Source organism: Leishmania braziliensis, chromosome 29 (assembly GCF_000002845.2).
Source record: "Leishmania braziliensis MHOM/BR/75/M2904 complete genome, chromosome 29".
Lineage (NCBI taxonomy): Eukaryota > Euglenozoa > Kinetoplastea > Trypanosomatida > Trypanosomatidae > Leishmania > Leishmania braziliensis.
Window position 1 is genome coordinate 207,864 of NC_009321.2, and position 15,365 is coordinate 223,228.

At 60.5% G+C, this 15,365-nt stretch overlaps 6 protein-coding genes across 6 annotated transcripts; all 6 read right to left on the reverse strand.

Moving 5' to 3' along the window:
- Window positions 1–4: 4 nt before the first annotated feature.
- LBRM_29_0560 (hypothetical protein) lies at window positions 5–730 on the reverse strand (the record flags this gene model as incomplete). The annotated part of the gene is made up of 1 exon (XM_001566354.1): window positions 5–730. The coding sequence occupies one exon, from the start codon at window positions 728–730 to the stop codon at window positions 5–7; it is 726 nt and encodes a 241-aa protein (XP_001566404.1).
- A 197-nt stretch (window positions 731–927) lies between these two features.
- On the reverse strand, window positions 928–2,145 carry LBRM_29_0570 (conserved hypothetical protein; the record flags this gene model as incomplete). Its single annotated transcript, XM_001566355.1, has 1 exon — window positions 928–2,145. The coding sequence occupies one exon, from the start codon at window positions 2,143–2,145 to the stop codon at window positions 928–930; it is 1,218 nt and encodes a 405-aa protein (XP_001566405.1).
- Window positions 2,146–3,039: 894 nt separating this feature from the next.
- Window positions 3,040–5,535, reverse strand: LBRM_29_0580 (conserved hypothetical protein; the record flags this gene model as incomplete). Its single annotated transcript, XM_001566356.2, has 1 exon — window positions 3,040–5,535. One exon carries the CDS (start codon window positions 5,533–5,535, stop codon window positions 3,040–3,042), a length of 2,496 nt encoding a protein of 831 aa, XP_001566406.2.
- Window positions 5,536–6,666: 1,131 nt separating this feature from the next.
- Window positions 6,667–8,109, reverse strand: LBRM_29_0590 (conserved hypothetical protein; the record flags this gene model as incomplete). The annotated part of the gene is made up of 1 exon (XM_001566357.2): window positions 6,667–8,109. One exon carries the CDS (start codon window positions 8,107–8,109, stop codon window positions 6,667–6,669), a length of 1,443 nt encoding a protein of 480 aa, XP_001566407.2.
- An 898-nt stretch (window positions 8,110–9,007) lies between these two features.
- On the reverse strand, window positions 9,008–12,334 carry LBRM_29_0600 (putative DNA repair helicase; the record flags this gene model as incomplete). Its single annotated transcript, XM_001566358.2, has 1 exon — window positions 9,008–12,334. One exon carries the CDS (start codon window positions 12,332–12,334, stop codon window positions 9,008–9,010), a length of 3,327 nt encoding a protein of 1,108 aa, XP_001566408.2.
- A 966-nt stretch (window positions 12,335–13,300) lies between these two features.
- On the reverse strand, window positions 13,301–15,037 carry LBRM_29_0610 (conserved hypothetical protein; the record flags this gene model as incomplete). The annotated part of the gene is made up of 1 exon (XM_001566359.1): window positions 13,301–15,037. The coding sequence occupies one exon, from the start codon at window positions 15,035–15,037 to the stop codon at window positions 13,301–13,303; it is 1,737 nt and encodes a 578-aa protein (XP_001566409.1).
- Between the last annotated feature and the right edge of the window lie 328 nt (window positions 15,038–15,365).

Consider the following 15,365-nt stretch of genomic DNA (forward strand, 5'->3'; position numbering starts at 1 on the left):
TAGCCTACAGGTAGTGCATCGTGGGGCGCATACGAGTTGGCAGCTCCTTCACTGACTTCAGCGATCCGTACTTACGCGCGTACTCGTAGGCGCACTTAATGGGGAGTGGCAGCGGCAGCGCGTCTGGTTTGTTTGGGTACATGTAGCACATGTTGTACGTCAGTTTTTGAAGGTCCATTAGCGAGATGGAGGCGGCACGCTTCTGCACGAGATAGTAGGTGTTCGCCGCGTGCCCTAGCGTGCAGTTGGCGGCTGACAAGTAGAAAGAGTCCACCGGTGTGTACGGATCTGAATCAGCTAAGATGATCCTACAATCCGTCGTGGAAAAGCCACGGGGGACGTTGCTGAGGCCGGCGTAGGCGCTGGCCGTTTCATGTGGAAACACCGTCGTGGGGTCCCACGCCATGCGGAAGTGCGAGCGGGGATGCACGACCACCGTCGCCGTATCCCAGTTCGGTAGCACCTGCTCCATGACTAGATCCATGTTCGCTGTGAAGCCGACCTCAGCGTCTGTCATAGCGCCACGGTAGAGCACCATAGTGCCCTTGCTGCCCTTGCCATTCAGCTTGAAGTGCGCCGTCACCTCCTTGAGGAAGTCAGGAAACCTATTGTTCAGAACCTCGTTCGCGTTCTGCCGCCGAACTGTCAAAGTGGTGCTGGACATGTGCGAGGAAGCTGCATCGCTGTCCTCGTAGAGCACGTGCTCCTCGCCCTTGACCTGATGGTGCATGCAGTCACCACCTTTACCTTCGATTAACGTCGTTTAAGATTCACTGAGTTACTTTACGCAATTGAGAGCAGCAAATGTCATGAAGGTGCGCACCAGCACAGCCACCCGCACACATACCCGCATGCAGTGGTGCAAAGAAACGCAGGCGTACACGTTGTCACCATAGCGCGGTCGATCAGCAACTCCGCGCACGGCCCCTACGCGCTATGGGATCCAGACGTTTTGGAGCTGATTAGGGTATGCTTTGTCAAGGCCGACGTCAACCACGCTCCCGCAGCGCGGTTCAGCTGCAGCACGTATGCGATTTCCACTAGCAGGAACGAGAACAGAACCAACAGTGTGAGACGCCACCACCGCTGTCGTTGCCGGGCTAATGCGCGGTCGCTGCGCCGCTTCAGCGCCACCACGTTGGCGTGACTGAACTCCTTGGGGTGTGCGAGACGATATGTGCGGACGACGTCACGGTGGCGCTGACCGAATTTGAAGTAGTCGGCACCGTAGTACCGCTTTGCGACGTCCTCCACGACGTCGCGGTCGACGTGCCCGCTACCCTCTCCACGTCGGTAGAGCGGTACGCCATCCAGGTGATAGTGGTACTCATCATCGAGCGGAATAGCGATAACAAAGTCAAGCACGCAGCCGACCTTCATCATCGCGACAGTGAGCCGCGCAATATTGTACGCATCGTCGAAGCCGCTGTGCGGCCTGCCGTCGAAGCGCAGGTGCATCTTGCGGAGCATCGCATCTAGCTTGATTGGCACGCCGTGGTTCAGGCGGTGGGCAAAGGTGGTGCGTATGTCGAGGTACTCGTAAAAGATGCTGGGAAAGCCTACATGATCGCGCAGAATGTGATGCTCGTGGATGAAGTTCTTAAAGTCCCACGGGCCGTCGGCGGCGAAGATAGTCTTTGCACCTCTAGGAATGGTCTCCCGGTACCACTTCTCGAAGAGTTGAACCGCCTCCGTAATGCTCGGGGCAGCGTCCACCATCTCCTGCGTGATGCCGGTGAGCTGGGTGCAGAAGGGCGTCAGCCTGGGGTTGCGCCACGGCTTCACGTAGGTGTGAAAGGAGCGAGCTCGATCGACCTGACCAGTGCGGACGTCGATGAGGACACCGGGAATCTCGATGACCTCGTGGGGGTAGTTCCGATTGTGCTGCTCGCACGTCGCCTCCACGTCCACGACGATAATGTAATCGAAGAGCTGCTGGTCCAACGGGTCTGTATCGTCGTAAGTGTGCTTCACTTGGTTCTGCTTGGCTGAGGTATGGGTGGACAGGTAGGAGCCACCGCTGCCACCTCGGGTGCTGTAGCGTGTGTCCTGTCCCTTGTACGCACCGTGACTTTGGTGCTGGTCCGCCCTTCGCTGCTTTTTCGCGGCCTCCTTGGCCTTCCCACGTTTATTGTGCGGCGACATGGTCTTGTCATGACAGCAAAGCACCGCAAGGCAGAGCAGACCAAAGCAGGTGTGTGTGGGTGTGCCTGTTGGTGAGGTGGCTTTACGTTCCGGTAAAGATGATGAGCAGCAAGAGCGGAGGGAAGGGAGGACTGCTGCAGGAGGCAAATCGCCACCACGACTGGCGAGGATCCTCCCCAGTTTTTGGCGGTACAGAGAACGGGGAAATGAAGAGACGCAGGGGGGGCGGTATGATGAAAGGGGGAGTATGTCAAGCGCACATGCACGAATGCACGCACACAAGCACTTCACTCAGGCGATGCGCCCAGGAGGCACGAAAGGGGTTGAGGAGAGCGGGGGAGAAGACAGACAGAAGGGGCAAAGAGCAAGTGAAGCGCGTTGCACAGAAAGAAACGAAGGCGACACGCACAGACCGAGCACATCAGCGAGTAGGCAGCATGATCAGAGAAAGAGGGAGAAAAAGCTCCATCAGCAAGACCGTCGCCACCAAAGACAGAAGATCACCTAAAAGCGCAGCAGCACTGATGATGGGACACGGCCGCACATGAGCTAAACATGAGAGCGCAATGAAACACACAACGCAGAGGAGAAATAAAAAAGAGAGACGCAACAGGTTACCCAATGTACATACACGTGAGACTACCAGCACCCACGCACAAGTAGTCCTCCAAGCTGGGTGAGTGGCTTGCCTACATCAAGTACTCGATGGACTCCGTGGCGGCCAACTGCTGCACCGACTCGATGTGCACCCCCGCACCATTCCTGGGCAGCAGGGACTGGCCAGCGCTGGAGAGGTAAGTCGCCCCCAATGCAGTGGGTCCATGGCGCGCGCGGAATGGCGCTGTCGGTGACGCTTGAGCCGGTGAAGTGGGATATCAGCGATATCCGCACGCCTCAAGCCAGCCTCAGCGACGCAGCACCGTCCCTGCCCACAGCATCCAAAGTGTCGAGCCACGCACGCCACGACAACGCATACTGCCGCGCGTACAGAACCCGCGCTGCCTCCTGCACATCCTGGCGTGCCTGCAGGCAGCGACGAGTATGGTGCTGCATCCACCACCTCAGCTGCTCCGCCTCTGCGGTAGTGTGCCGCTCCGCTGACGCGGTGCAGCGCTGCGCCACTAGGAGTCGCTCTGCTGATGAAGCGCAATGGTCCTCGCCATTCAGCTTCTCCTCCACAATGGTTGAGGCAAGCGCGACGAGGGCGAGACTGGATTCGTAGGCCGCCACCACCCGCAGCACAGCCGCCGTCGGCACCACTTCCATCAGCCGCTGCACATCGCACTCGCGCAGGTGGCAATCGTGGGCACCAATCGCCACAAGCAGGGGCACCGTGTAGGGCGAGGTCGACAGCGTCGGACAGTGCTCCAGTAGCGCATGCGCCGTTTCAGCATACCCGTTGGCGATGGCGTAGTAGAGCGCAGTGCAGTCGGCGTCATCCATATACTCCACCTCGGCACCGGCCTCCAGCAGCTGCAACACCAACTCCACCGGATCACCGTGCGGATTGTTGACGGCGCAGAGCAACGGCGTCCAGCAGAAGCTCGCGCAAACCAGCGGGTCCACTAAGGCGACATTAACCACTGTGCCGCCGCCGCGGTGCAGCAGCGTGCGGACGTAGCGAGCATTGTTGCGGTAGCAGGCGCGATGCAAGGCGGAGGCATGGCCCTCGTCCAGTTTCCCGGGGCTAGTGGGAGTGGCGGGCAGCAAAGAGGTCGCCGCCTCGGAGTCTCTTCTCTCGCTCCACAGAGACAGTGGAGGTGCTTTAGATGCCAACGTCGGCCGCAGCAGTGCGGCACACGAGGCACTTAACGGCTGCCCACAGGGCCGCTGAAAAATCTCCGAAAAGGCGGCGCATGCGTCCGCGACCGAGTCGAACTCTTCGTGTGCCAGCCCCTTCATTATCCACATACCAGTGGCACGGGACAGGGTGTAGGACACGGTGGCCAAGCCCCTGCGGGACGCGCCCGCTGCCTGGGTCGGTGATGTCATGGTGCTGGCGACACCGTCTCTGTCCCTCGCCGTTGCATAGGGGGAGCGGGAAACGGCGCACGCGGCCGTCCACAGGTGCCCACGATGCCTACGAGCTGGACGTAGCACGGCAACGCGCAGTTCGCCGATCACATCGGAGAGACCCACAACGTAGTCGCCAACCAGAGCGTCCGACCGAGTGGCTAAGGAGAATGCCAGGTAAGCAAACGGCTCTGACAAGTTCACCGCACCGAGCTCCAGCTCGTGACGCAGGTTCAGCTCCAGCAGTTGCAGTGGGCCCCACACACTCAATAGCCATTGCAGTGAGTAAAGTGAGATGACCCCGCAGTCCTTAAAGTTCAGCACCGACATGACGGCCTCGTGCGTCCACGGCGGGAACAGCGGCAGGAGAGAAAGGAACTCCTCTACCGTGCATGCGGCGCGGTGGCGGCCCACATGGGCGTCCCACGCGGCCCGCAGCACGTGCTCCTCCAGGTACGTGTGAGCATCGAAGCACACAGGCGCCTGGTCAGTCGCCCTCACGTACCACCGAATGTGCGCAAAGTGCGCCTCCAGGTCCGCGTTCACGCTCGCAATGGCGTCAGAAACGTGAGCGGGAAAAGAGTGCTGCTCACCTAGTGGGGTAAGCTCCTGCTCATCAACGGCGGTGGTACCTGCAGTCGCGGTGTTGGTGGTCACCCAGTGCGCCTCTGGTAGAGATGCAGCAGCCATGGGAAATTCCTGCGCAGACGACTGCCGTGTTGAGGCAAGGAAAGAGGCTAACACGATATCACTGGCCGCCACATTCGCCGGGCGACTATGTCCTGCACTGCCCGAGCGCGCGGCTTTGCTACTCACCACTTCGAGCGCGCCATAACCCGGGTTGGAGGTGCCACGCTGAGCCTCCCATGCCTCGTACTCGCGCAAGGCCCGCTCGCCTCGCTCGAGAATCCTGTAGAGGAAGCGCGTTAGGAGGTCTAGAAGGACACCCTGTCGCGGCGACTCGCCACGCCCGAGCGCCAGTCGGTCGCTAAGATCGAGTAAGTACGTGTGAATCTCCCGCAACGCGGGAAACAACACTAGCAGGGTGAGGCCGAGATCAGCGCAGAGGGTATCCATGCGGACTGCCAGCACCAGCACATCTGCAATGGGTGTCCCTGATGCGATGACGCCGTTCGTGACGCTGCGGAGATGCTGGCGACACTCCGCGTATGCCGCACGGAACAGCTTAAACTCCCGAGTGCTTAGCGGCTTCGCGTCGTTCAACTCCGTGGTGATATGCCACAGTGCGCTCACTGGCGGGCCAGCGCGCCCCGGTGCGGGGACAAGGTCAGGGAACTGATGGGCATCGGCATCGGAGACGGCACGAGCCATGCCGCGCAGTTCAGGCGGAATGCTGCACCGTTGTAATTTGCCCATCGCAGTGACAAGAGAGAAAGGGAGGGAGAAATGCGACTCAAAGCGCGAACTTCTCCTTGTGGGTTTATGCGTTCTGGCGACGGGCTGAAGAGGGCACCCACACAGACGAGCTTGCGAAGCACGGATGGGTAGATCCCGACAGGAAGGGTTGCGGGTGGAGGAAAACAAGAAGACACCGATGAGAAGGCAGGGCAGAGAGAGGAAACGGGGGGACCAGCAATGACTAGACACGAGAGACAGTCAAGCTGGAGAAGGCTCAGAGAGAAGAAAGTGCGTGCAGCCAGCACAGACGCTACAAGGCGGTACACCACTGCTCCCTGTCCTCTCCAGACGAGCACCTCAGCAAACGAGAAGAGTAAGCCGCGTCGAGAGATGGCGAGCTGTGAGTCCAGTGGGCAGGAGGTAAGGGTGGGACGTACGACTTCCAAAGCCCTCGCCGTGAGCACAAAACACTATCCCATACCAGACCCCTCCCCACCCCGTACACACACACACACACACACACATACACACGCGTAAGCAGTGCATGTCTCTTTTGTTCGTTGTCCAAGATGCGCTGCTCCCGTGTGATTCGCCACGCATCGCTACCAACATGCGCACCACTGATGCAGCACCACAGCACACCGCGCCGAAAAAGAACGAAAGAGGGAACATGCAACGCTTCGCTTGGATGGTGGTGTGCACCCTTCCGTTGAAGAGAAATAAACAGCGCAGCCAACTACGCGTTGGCTGCGCTGTCGCTGTCCCTGGCACCTCCGCCCCTCCTCCTCCCCGCCTCTTATGCCGTCTCCTGCAGCCTTGAGCGACTCTGGGAAAGTTGGCAGCAAAGGGAAATAGGTGCAGAGGAAGAGAGACAAGGGCGGACTGCACATATACATACACACACGTGCAAGGCAGTCGGGGAGACAGAGACACGTGCTGTGCTTCTGGTGCCTGCGAGTGGGTGCGGGGAGTACCGCACGTTCCTCCCTTCGTTTGCCGCCTCTGTTCGCGAGTTCTTTACATCCATAGTCGTCTCGTGGGCGAAAAAAAAAAAGGCGAAGCGAGAGAACGACAGTAGAAGCGCGGGAAAACAGGGGAAGCGCACACGCCCCTGCCGGTCGACAGCCACCATCACTGCTTCACCGCCCTCTAGTGGGGCGCAGGCTTACTACTCATCCTCCACGAGCGATCACGACGGCTCTGCCGCCCACACAGCTCAGAAGTGATGGAAGAAGCAACGGGAGTGCGCCGGTGATGCTGCTTCCGCAGCTCAGCGACAGTCATATCTTCTTCCGGAAGACGCCGTTGCACGAGGCACATCGGAGGAAGCGGCGCAAGCTGAATCCAATCCCACCGTGGGCCAACGGTGTGCTTTGCCTGTTTGTCGCTCGGGGGCTTGCGGCGCTTAGAGGATGACGAGGAGACTGCAGTTAGCTGCTCAATTGCACACGGCGCCACCCCCTCGCTCGACGAAGTCGTGGCAGACCGAATCGCGCGACGCACAGCGTCAGCCTCACGTCGATCGGCGCTGCTGCACGGTCCCGCCTCGCCGACCACAACGATGCGATAGCCCATTTCGTGCCAGTGTGCTTTGTTCGCCTCCGTAACTATCGTGGGCCGCATCCAAGCTCCCTTGTCATCGCCGTCCTCATCCGCGTCTGCATTCATCGATGCCTCGGCGAGAATGGTAGAGACAGCGCACGCGGACGTTGGTGGTGGGGATTCGTGTTTCCTCCTTCCTTTTCCGCTGTCCACCGCCACCGCCCGTGACAACGCTGAAGGAGACGGGTTCGGGCTGTAGCTGTGACCCGCTGCCTCTTCCTTGCGTACAACTCTCCCATCAGGGTCGAGTTGGGTCAGGAAGACGATGGTGTCCTGCTCTGCAGGCGCGCCAAGAGAACGATCTGTGAGGGCCCTCACCGTCGCAGCTGAAGCAGGACCTGCTTCTTTGATCGCCAGTGCATTGGGTGCGCGGCACATCTGCGACTCCACCGCCGACTGCGGTACGAGGGGTACCAAGCCCGGTTGACGGACCCCACGCCTGCTCACCACGCCATCCGGCAGCAGCGCCGCCGGAACGTACTGCGTCATACCCTGCCCCACCAGACGCTCGGCGGGCGGATCGGCGGCAAGGTGCTGCATCGCATGCCATCGCCGCTTCAGCGCATTGTGAAAAGCCTCATCGATTGCGTCGCACCTACGCTGCAATCGACAGCGCCGTCCCTCGATGATGGTGACCTGTCGCTCGCGAACACGCTGGTCCGCAATCTCACGCGCCTCCTGCTCTTTATCTCGTTGTGCGGCAGTGGTGTAGGAAGGACCTCCAGTCATGGCGGCGAGCGGGGAAGAGGCAGCAGCTGGCCCATGCTGTCTCGTCTCTAGGGAAGCTAAAAGGTCTTGGACGTAGCTGATGTCACTGGGTAGTCGGTGCCAGTCCTCGTCATACTCGACTGTCTTCACAGACATCTCCTGATCACTTGAGGTAGCCGCCGCCTCCGCAGCTGCCGAAGTCGAAAAATGTGGGGCCATCGTGGTGCCAGAAGCGGATCGAAGGGCCAGCAACTGCGGAGATGATGCTGACGTTGTGGGCATAGCTCACAGTCTACCGTCTCACAGTGAAAAGCGAAAGCAACGTCGCTTTTTCGATGCGTGTGGGTGGCGCGTGCCTGCTGAGTGTGTGGGGGAAGGAGTGGATTCACCGGCCCCCTTAAGCCTTGACCACCTCTGTGAGAACCACACTGCGTCCTGCGGCACAGCCTACTTGCTGATCAGAAAGTGGGGAAGATGTGGAAGACAACAGCCTGAAACAGGCAGAGACACAGCAGTGGGGGAAGAGGAGGATGGCGGCCAGAGGCAAAAACACTCGACGAAAGAGGGAGTAAAGGAGAGAAAAGAGAGCGGGAAGATAGCAGAGTGCGTCATGGTGTCGAGCTCCTCCATACTCTGAAGGTGATGAAGAGCACACAAGAGAGAGAAACAGAGGGCCGCTCGAGAGAGGCAGAGACGACTCCGCATTGCTGCGAAATACTCTAGTCCATGATCGACCTCACAGCAGCAGCAGCACCGTTGCAACATAAAAGACGTCCTCACAGACAACCGCAGACGCGCACACACATATGAGCGCACCGCCTTCACCCATCGACAGAGCTGCACAACATGTTCTGTTGGCTTCTTGCGCACCCACCTTCTCTTCACCCTCGTCTCCATCCACCAATTCGTGGAATGGAGGAGGCAGGCGGGAATCCGACGGGAGAAAGGGAGGTGGGCAGTGGGCAGTGGTGTTGTTGTGCCCAGTGAAGGTGCTTTTGGCTGAAGCGTGAATACCGTTTGATGACCCCCCGCACCCTCACTGGAGGGTACGCATGCACTCACACAGAGACTCGATGGCACGTCAAGGGAGATGTGCTGCTTGGCACGGCTCTCATGCACACACAGAATGGTCCCACTCACGTTAGCAGCCGCAACGACAGCAGCATGAGCAGGCAGCGGTCTACTCAGCCACGATCACAGAGTCGCTGTCTCGCGTATTTCGTCCACGCAACACAGCGCCTCGGGCAAAACTAATGCAGCGACTTTCGTGATCGGCCGCCGCAGAGATGCACTGATGGCTGCGGTCCAGGCAGCCACGACGCACACGGCGCTCACGCAGTGGAGAGGACGGCGCACCTTCGCCAATGAGCACAGTGCCGAAGGTCTGCGGCGCATCGGCGCTGCTGAAGGTGACCTTCCATGACTCAGTGCTGAGCAGAGGGTACCGCCCAAGCTCCTCAGAGGAGGGCCGGGGGGTGTCTCTGCCCAAGTCGCTGCCGCGCAGGGTGCAAGTTGCTCGTCCGTGCTGAAACGCCGCCTCGACGAGGGCCGAGGCTTCGGCCGAAAACCGGGCCCAATAGAGCCCGTCGTGGTGCGCCACCCCAACACCCGCCCCCACTTCCATTTCCGAGGACGCTGCAGCGGAGACGGTGAGGTGCGTCTGATACCACCACTGAGGTGGCCCGACACAGCACAGCCTCCCTCCCACGCGCACAAACTCGTGTAGAACGCGGTCGCAGTGCAAGATGCGGTAGGCAAAACCCTGATCGCGCAGCCAGCTCTGTCGCTTGTAGCTTGTGCTGACGTCCGCCGTATCCTGCGAGACGAGGGTGTAGAAGTAGGCGCACGTGTTGTCGAGAGACGGCGGCTTGGGACGCAGAATGCGGCCAAGGCGTTGCGCCTCCTGTCGGCGCGACGCCCCGAGGCCAGAGACCTGAATCACGACAGAGGCACAGGGCAGGTCCAGCGCGACATCACCGACACGCGTCAAGATGATGGCATTCACGTCGTTCGAGTGCTGAAAGTATTGTAGCAGATTTGCCCGCTCCGCCTCGCTCGTCCGCTGATCCATGAAAGGCAGGTGGAGGTGATGCGCGAAGAAGCGCACGTCGGCGAGGTAGTCGCAAAAGATGATCGCCTTGTCTGGCGGAGAGCGCTGCTGATGAAAGGCGAGAAGCGCTTGCGTGCACCACAGTTTGTACGGGTTGCAGGAGGCGAGGCGCAGAGAGCGCGAGGGGAGATAACCACAGAGGTCATGTCCTCTGCCCCTCCCTCTGTAGGCACCGCCATTCTCTTCATCGTGGTCCTCGTCCTCCCTAGCATCCTCGTCGTCCTGAAAGACACTCTCACGGCGACGCTTTCCATTCCCGGCGCGGCTGCCGCTGTGGCTACGGTGTGCATGTGTGCCCAGAAGGGTACGAGTGCGCTGGATATCGCGGTACTCTTGCAGGAATAGGGGCGGCATCGGACACTGCACTTCGGCGCACTCGACGTTCGCCAGGAAGCCGGCGCGAGTCAGGTCGAGCCAGTTAGCCTCATACAGCTTCGGCCCCACAAGGTGACGTAGGTCGCCGATTTTGTCGTCCTCGCGCAGCAGTGTCGCGCTGAGCCCCAGCACGCACTTGTACTTGATGGTGTTCAGCACATCCTGGAAGTGGTGTGCAAGAGCGGTGTGCACCTCGTCCAGCAGCAGCAGACCCCACGGCTGCGCAGCCATGGCCTGCAGGATCGCTCGCGACTCCTCCGCAGCAGCCCCGTCGGCGTTGCCTCGCTTTGCAATCACCATGCTGTAGGTGGTGATGAAGACCTTGCCTGGTCGCTGCTTCACCTTCGCGGTGCACACCGTCACCTCGTCCTCGGTCAGGTCCGTCCAGCGCAGAAACTCGCGCTTCCACTGGAAGACAGACATGTTGTTGATGCACATCACAATCGTGGTGGTTTGCATGGTGGCGGCGGCGCCAATGCCAGTGAGCGTCTTGCCAGCCCCACATGGAAGGACGATGACACCTTGGTGCGCCCTCTGCCCTCGACGGAACCTCTCGAGGGACGCCACCTGGTAGGGTCGCAGACGAACATGGCGTGCGAGGGTCAGGTTCGGCACATACAGGGTGCGGTCTTGCACGTAGTCGTAGTAGCAGTCAGCGCGGATGCCAAACTTTGAAAAGAGGCGCTCCTTCACCTCCCGTAGCTTTCCGTCACGCACCTGACACTTATACACAAAGCGGCTGGCAGTTGACGCCGTTGTCGTCCTCTCAGATACGGTGCCGACATGCGGAAACTCATACAGCAAGCGCAGCACGGCAGGTCGTCCGGCGTCTCGCGTCAGTCGCTCAGCGTCCTTGATGTCGCTTGTGTTCATCAGCGGGCTCCGATCGACGTCGGATAAGATCCAGCGCTCAACGCCGCAGATGACAACCGGTTTCAGGAACTCCTTCAGGGCCGGTAGTACGAGCTCCAAGTGCACCCGCTGACGCGACTGAACAAAGTAGAAGAGCTGCTGATCGTCTCGATCGGCAGGAGTACCGGTGGCAGCACCGTTTCGGCCCTTGGGTGCGGCAGCCCTGCACGTGGCGGAGGTCGAGGCAAAGAAGGCACCGCGACTCGCCTCAAACTGATGAAAGCGCCGCAGGCCCGGCTGCAGAACGATCTGCACGCGAGAAGCCTTCTCCTCCTCCTTCAGCATCTGCGCCAGCAACTCTGGAAGCGGCCGCTGGACGTCAGCAGGCCGCACAACAGCAAGGGAGATGAGCGGCCGTGCTGCGCTTGGCGCCGCTTGTTTAAGCTGAGAGTCAGCGGTAGGCGAGCGCAGCATAACGGCAGTAGATGCCGGTGCTGGTGATGAGGGACGGAAAAGCTGCAAGACGCGGGTAGCCGGGCTCCTGGGCCTGGGGAAAGGCGCCGCGGTGCGAGGCAAGACCGGTTCCAACGCGGAGGCGCCCTCACCACCTGCGGACAAAAGCTCGCCCTCCTCCTCTTCCACCTTTTCCGACTTGATACGCGTCTTTAAGGTGTCGTTCCGCATGTGGGGGGAGAAGAGAGTAGAAGATGCAGCGTCATCGGCGCTTGGGCGATTCAGCGAGGCCAGAAGGGTGCCTGTCAGGTCAACGTCGTAGAGGCAGCGCGGCAGTGGTGTGTGAACAGCAAACAACGAAGACGCAGCCTTAGTCGCCACCGCGGCCTGAGAAGCCCACAAGCCATCTACCTCAGCGCTCTCATTCGACTCGTCCAGCTCGGACGCCAGCCTCTCCAGTGCTGCGCATCGCTCAAGGTCAACGGGCAGCTCCTGGGCCGTGTTCAGTCGGAAGTGTCGGAGAATAACCTCAATCATAGCGAGCGAGTACGTGCCCTCGGCAGTGGCTGCGGACAAGGAGGAGCTGTCCATGCGGTATTGCTCCATGTGCTGGGTTCTGCTGACTGGCTCGCAGCAGGAAATGAGGAAGTCAATCACGTGGGCATAAGCGGGGTGCGCCTTCTCCACAAAGATGTTGCCCGAGTCACCGATGTTCATTGTTGCCGTGGGAGAGGCTCTGGTCTGACTGGGCGTGGCTCCGGGTAGAAACCAGGCGGGTGAGCGCCGCACGCTGCGCGGTCAAGCTCTGCCTGGCCCTCTCCCCTTTTTACGCTTTCGCTCTAGGCTTGACGCGAGAGCAGCAAAAATGACGGCCAGAGACGCGCTGACGTGCAGACGGTGCAGCGGGGGGCCCGCAGACTCGCGCGCCTCTACTCGCTGTCTCGCACAAGGGGGGGGGCGTAAGCGCAAAGACTCAGATGAAGTCCACGTCCACGCACGTCAATGTGGGCTCAGCACGGAAGGAGAGAGTGGCAGCAATGTGTTGCCAGTCCCCCTCCCTAATGGAGTATTTGATAAGGGACACAGGAGCAGACACCCACGTGGGCGAGAGAGAGGCGGGTGCGCGAAGCGAAGGAAAAGAGCGGAGCAGTAATGGGTGAAGAGGGGGTAGAAGTAAAAGAAGGCCGCCCGACCAGAGCAGTCAAGAGTGCTAACACATGCATAGGGATGTGCGTGTACGCAGATGTTGAGAAGGGACCTTCATGCGAGGACTGCGCTGTGGCAGCATGGCGATCAAGCAAGCACAGAGAGAGGGGGGCCTTAGAGAGGGAGGAGGAAGTGTAGATGTGCGCAACGATAGCCAAAGGCGGATGGAGTTGTCCCCCTCACTCACTCACTCATCTCCTCCTCCTCCTCCTCCTCTGCACACCGCGCCCACGACCGCGTGGGAAGTGGAGAAGGCGAGGCGCCACAGAGGCCACACCCTTAATGGGTGCGTCCTCTTGTCGTATGCGCTCCCTCCAGCCTTTTGGGGGGTCTCCTCATTATTTGTCGCCGCATCGCTCGTCTCACTTTGCCCGCGCATTCACGCGCTTGGCCAGCCCACGCGTGCGCACTACGAGTGACCCCACAATCACTGCCACACAAGCGACAACGAAAGAGACGAAGAGAAAGACACGCGCTTCACGCTGCCCCGCCCTTGCCACGCTTCAGCACATCGCCCAGTGTGGGGAAACGCTTCGAGCAGTTGTGCTCGCATGGCCCGCTGTGGCACACGAGCTCGCAGAACTTGCCACAGCAAGGTAGGTTCCTGCCGCACTTTCGTCCGCACGAGACCTCCGTCTTGTAGCATGGCAGGTGGAACGGCATCGGCTTCTGGTGCGAGGCGCATGCCTTCTCCTCCAGCACGACGCACTTGGGGCATTCGGGCTCGATGTGGCATGGGTGATTTGGCGGATGCCCACACAGACGCGGAATGCTGCAGGGGTGGTTACACTGCGGTTGCCGCGTCCCGCACGGTACAGGCGGCTCCACCCACGTCTTCCGGCATCGGCAGTAGAGGCGCTCGTACGAGATGTGAGTGCATGGAGGGCAAGTACCTTGATGGCAGAGTCGCCCGCACTGATGCTCACCACATGTGAGCTTGCGAATACATATCTGCAGGCATGTGTGCTCCGCGTCGGTACAGCACGTGTTGGTGCAGCGGTGCTTGTGGCAGGACAACATGCGACGGCACACTTGACTGCACTTGGGAGGCATTGACGAAGGCAGTGAGCCAGCTGGCAGCCCACACTGCACGCGCGCCGCCTCCCACTCAGACTCCGGCAAGTACTGGCAGAAACAGGGGGAGGAAATGTGGCGGTTGCCACACGCGCACGGCGTTGTCACCGTCTCCTTGCACGGCGCGCACGGTGTCTCGTCATGGCACGTTAGCCAGCACAGGTGCCCACACGGCAGTGGTAGCTCGCACGTGAGCCCACACGATGGAACGGGGTCGATGCACGACGTTCGCTGTCCTTGCACCCGCGTTTTGCCACACGGACAGAACTTCTGGCGCTGCGGTGTGCGGTAGCACTTCTCGCACACGCCGGCGTGGCACAGCATGCCGCATACGTGATTGCCGCAATCGCGCTTCTTCTCGCAGTGGCGCACGCAGCGAAAGTCACTGGCACAGGCGCCGGCTCTCCCTTCCTCAGCTGCGCCGTTGTCTTGAGTCGTTGCCGCGGCAGCACCAGCCAAGGTAGGTGGAGCAGCCCCGCACCGCCGCGTGCGCTCGGTAGCCCCGCAATGGCACTTCTCCGTTACCATCACCGTGCACACCGGGCAAGGCCCTTCGTGGCACGGCGCCTTGCAGCGATGATGTCCACAGTCCAACACCTTATCGCAGGTTTCGCCGCACTCGTACCCGTGGATGCTGCTCGAGCACCCCACCGTCTTGGAGTACCTACCACACCAACATGCCTGTTCGCGAGCACGCGTGCAGGCTGGACACGGCCCAGGATGGCAAAGCAGCGTACACCGGTGAGGACAGCAGGGGTCTGCCTGGCGCCGCTCGCACGGTTGGCCGCAGCTGCCCGGCACGAGCATCGCGTCTACCGGCGGCTTCGTTGTCTTTCCGCAATAGCACCGATAGACAGCCAAGCTATCTTTCGTGTTGAAGGACTGGCAAAGAGGGCAACGGAATCTGTCCAGCTCCCCTTGAGTGGCGACACCAGAAGTGGACTGAAGCTGCCGCTCGCGCTCTTTCGTTTGGCTGTCCGCCCAGAAGCGAATGCATGGCAAGTGAAAGACACCATAGCAGCATCGGCAGGCCCAAAGCTCCTGTCGGTGGCCAACAGACTCGGAGCAGACGATGCACTCGTACCGGCCGCCGAGGAGGTCCTCGGTGAGCTCCTGCGTGAGCTGCGGGGAGGCAGACATTGGGGGCACCGAAGAGGAGGGAAAAGATAGAAATATGAGGGAAGCAGTCAAATCAAAGTTGAGTGCGTCTCCGCAGACTTTTGACGTGGTAGTAGGGACACCTCCCACACTCACTGGTGCTCTGCTCCGAGGCGAGTCCTACGTGTCCTCACCTGGGGATCGGAGAAGCGTGGTGGAGAAAGAATAAGGAGCGGAGAGCCTGCTCACGAATCGGACGCAACCGTTGAGCTCGACGTGCAGGAAAAGGGTGGGAGAGGGCTGAGTGGAGACGGTGTCAAGCTGTGCGAAAAACACGCGGAGAAAAGAACGAGACGAAGAGGGCGCGCAA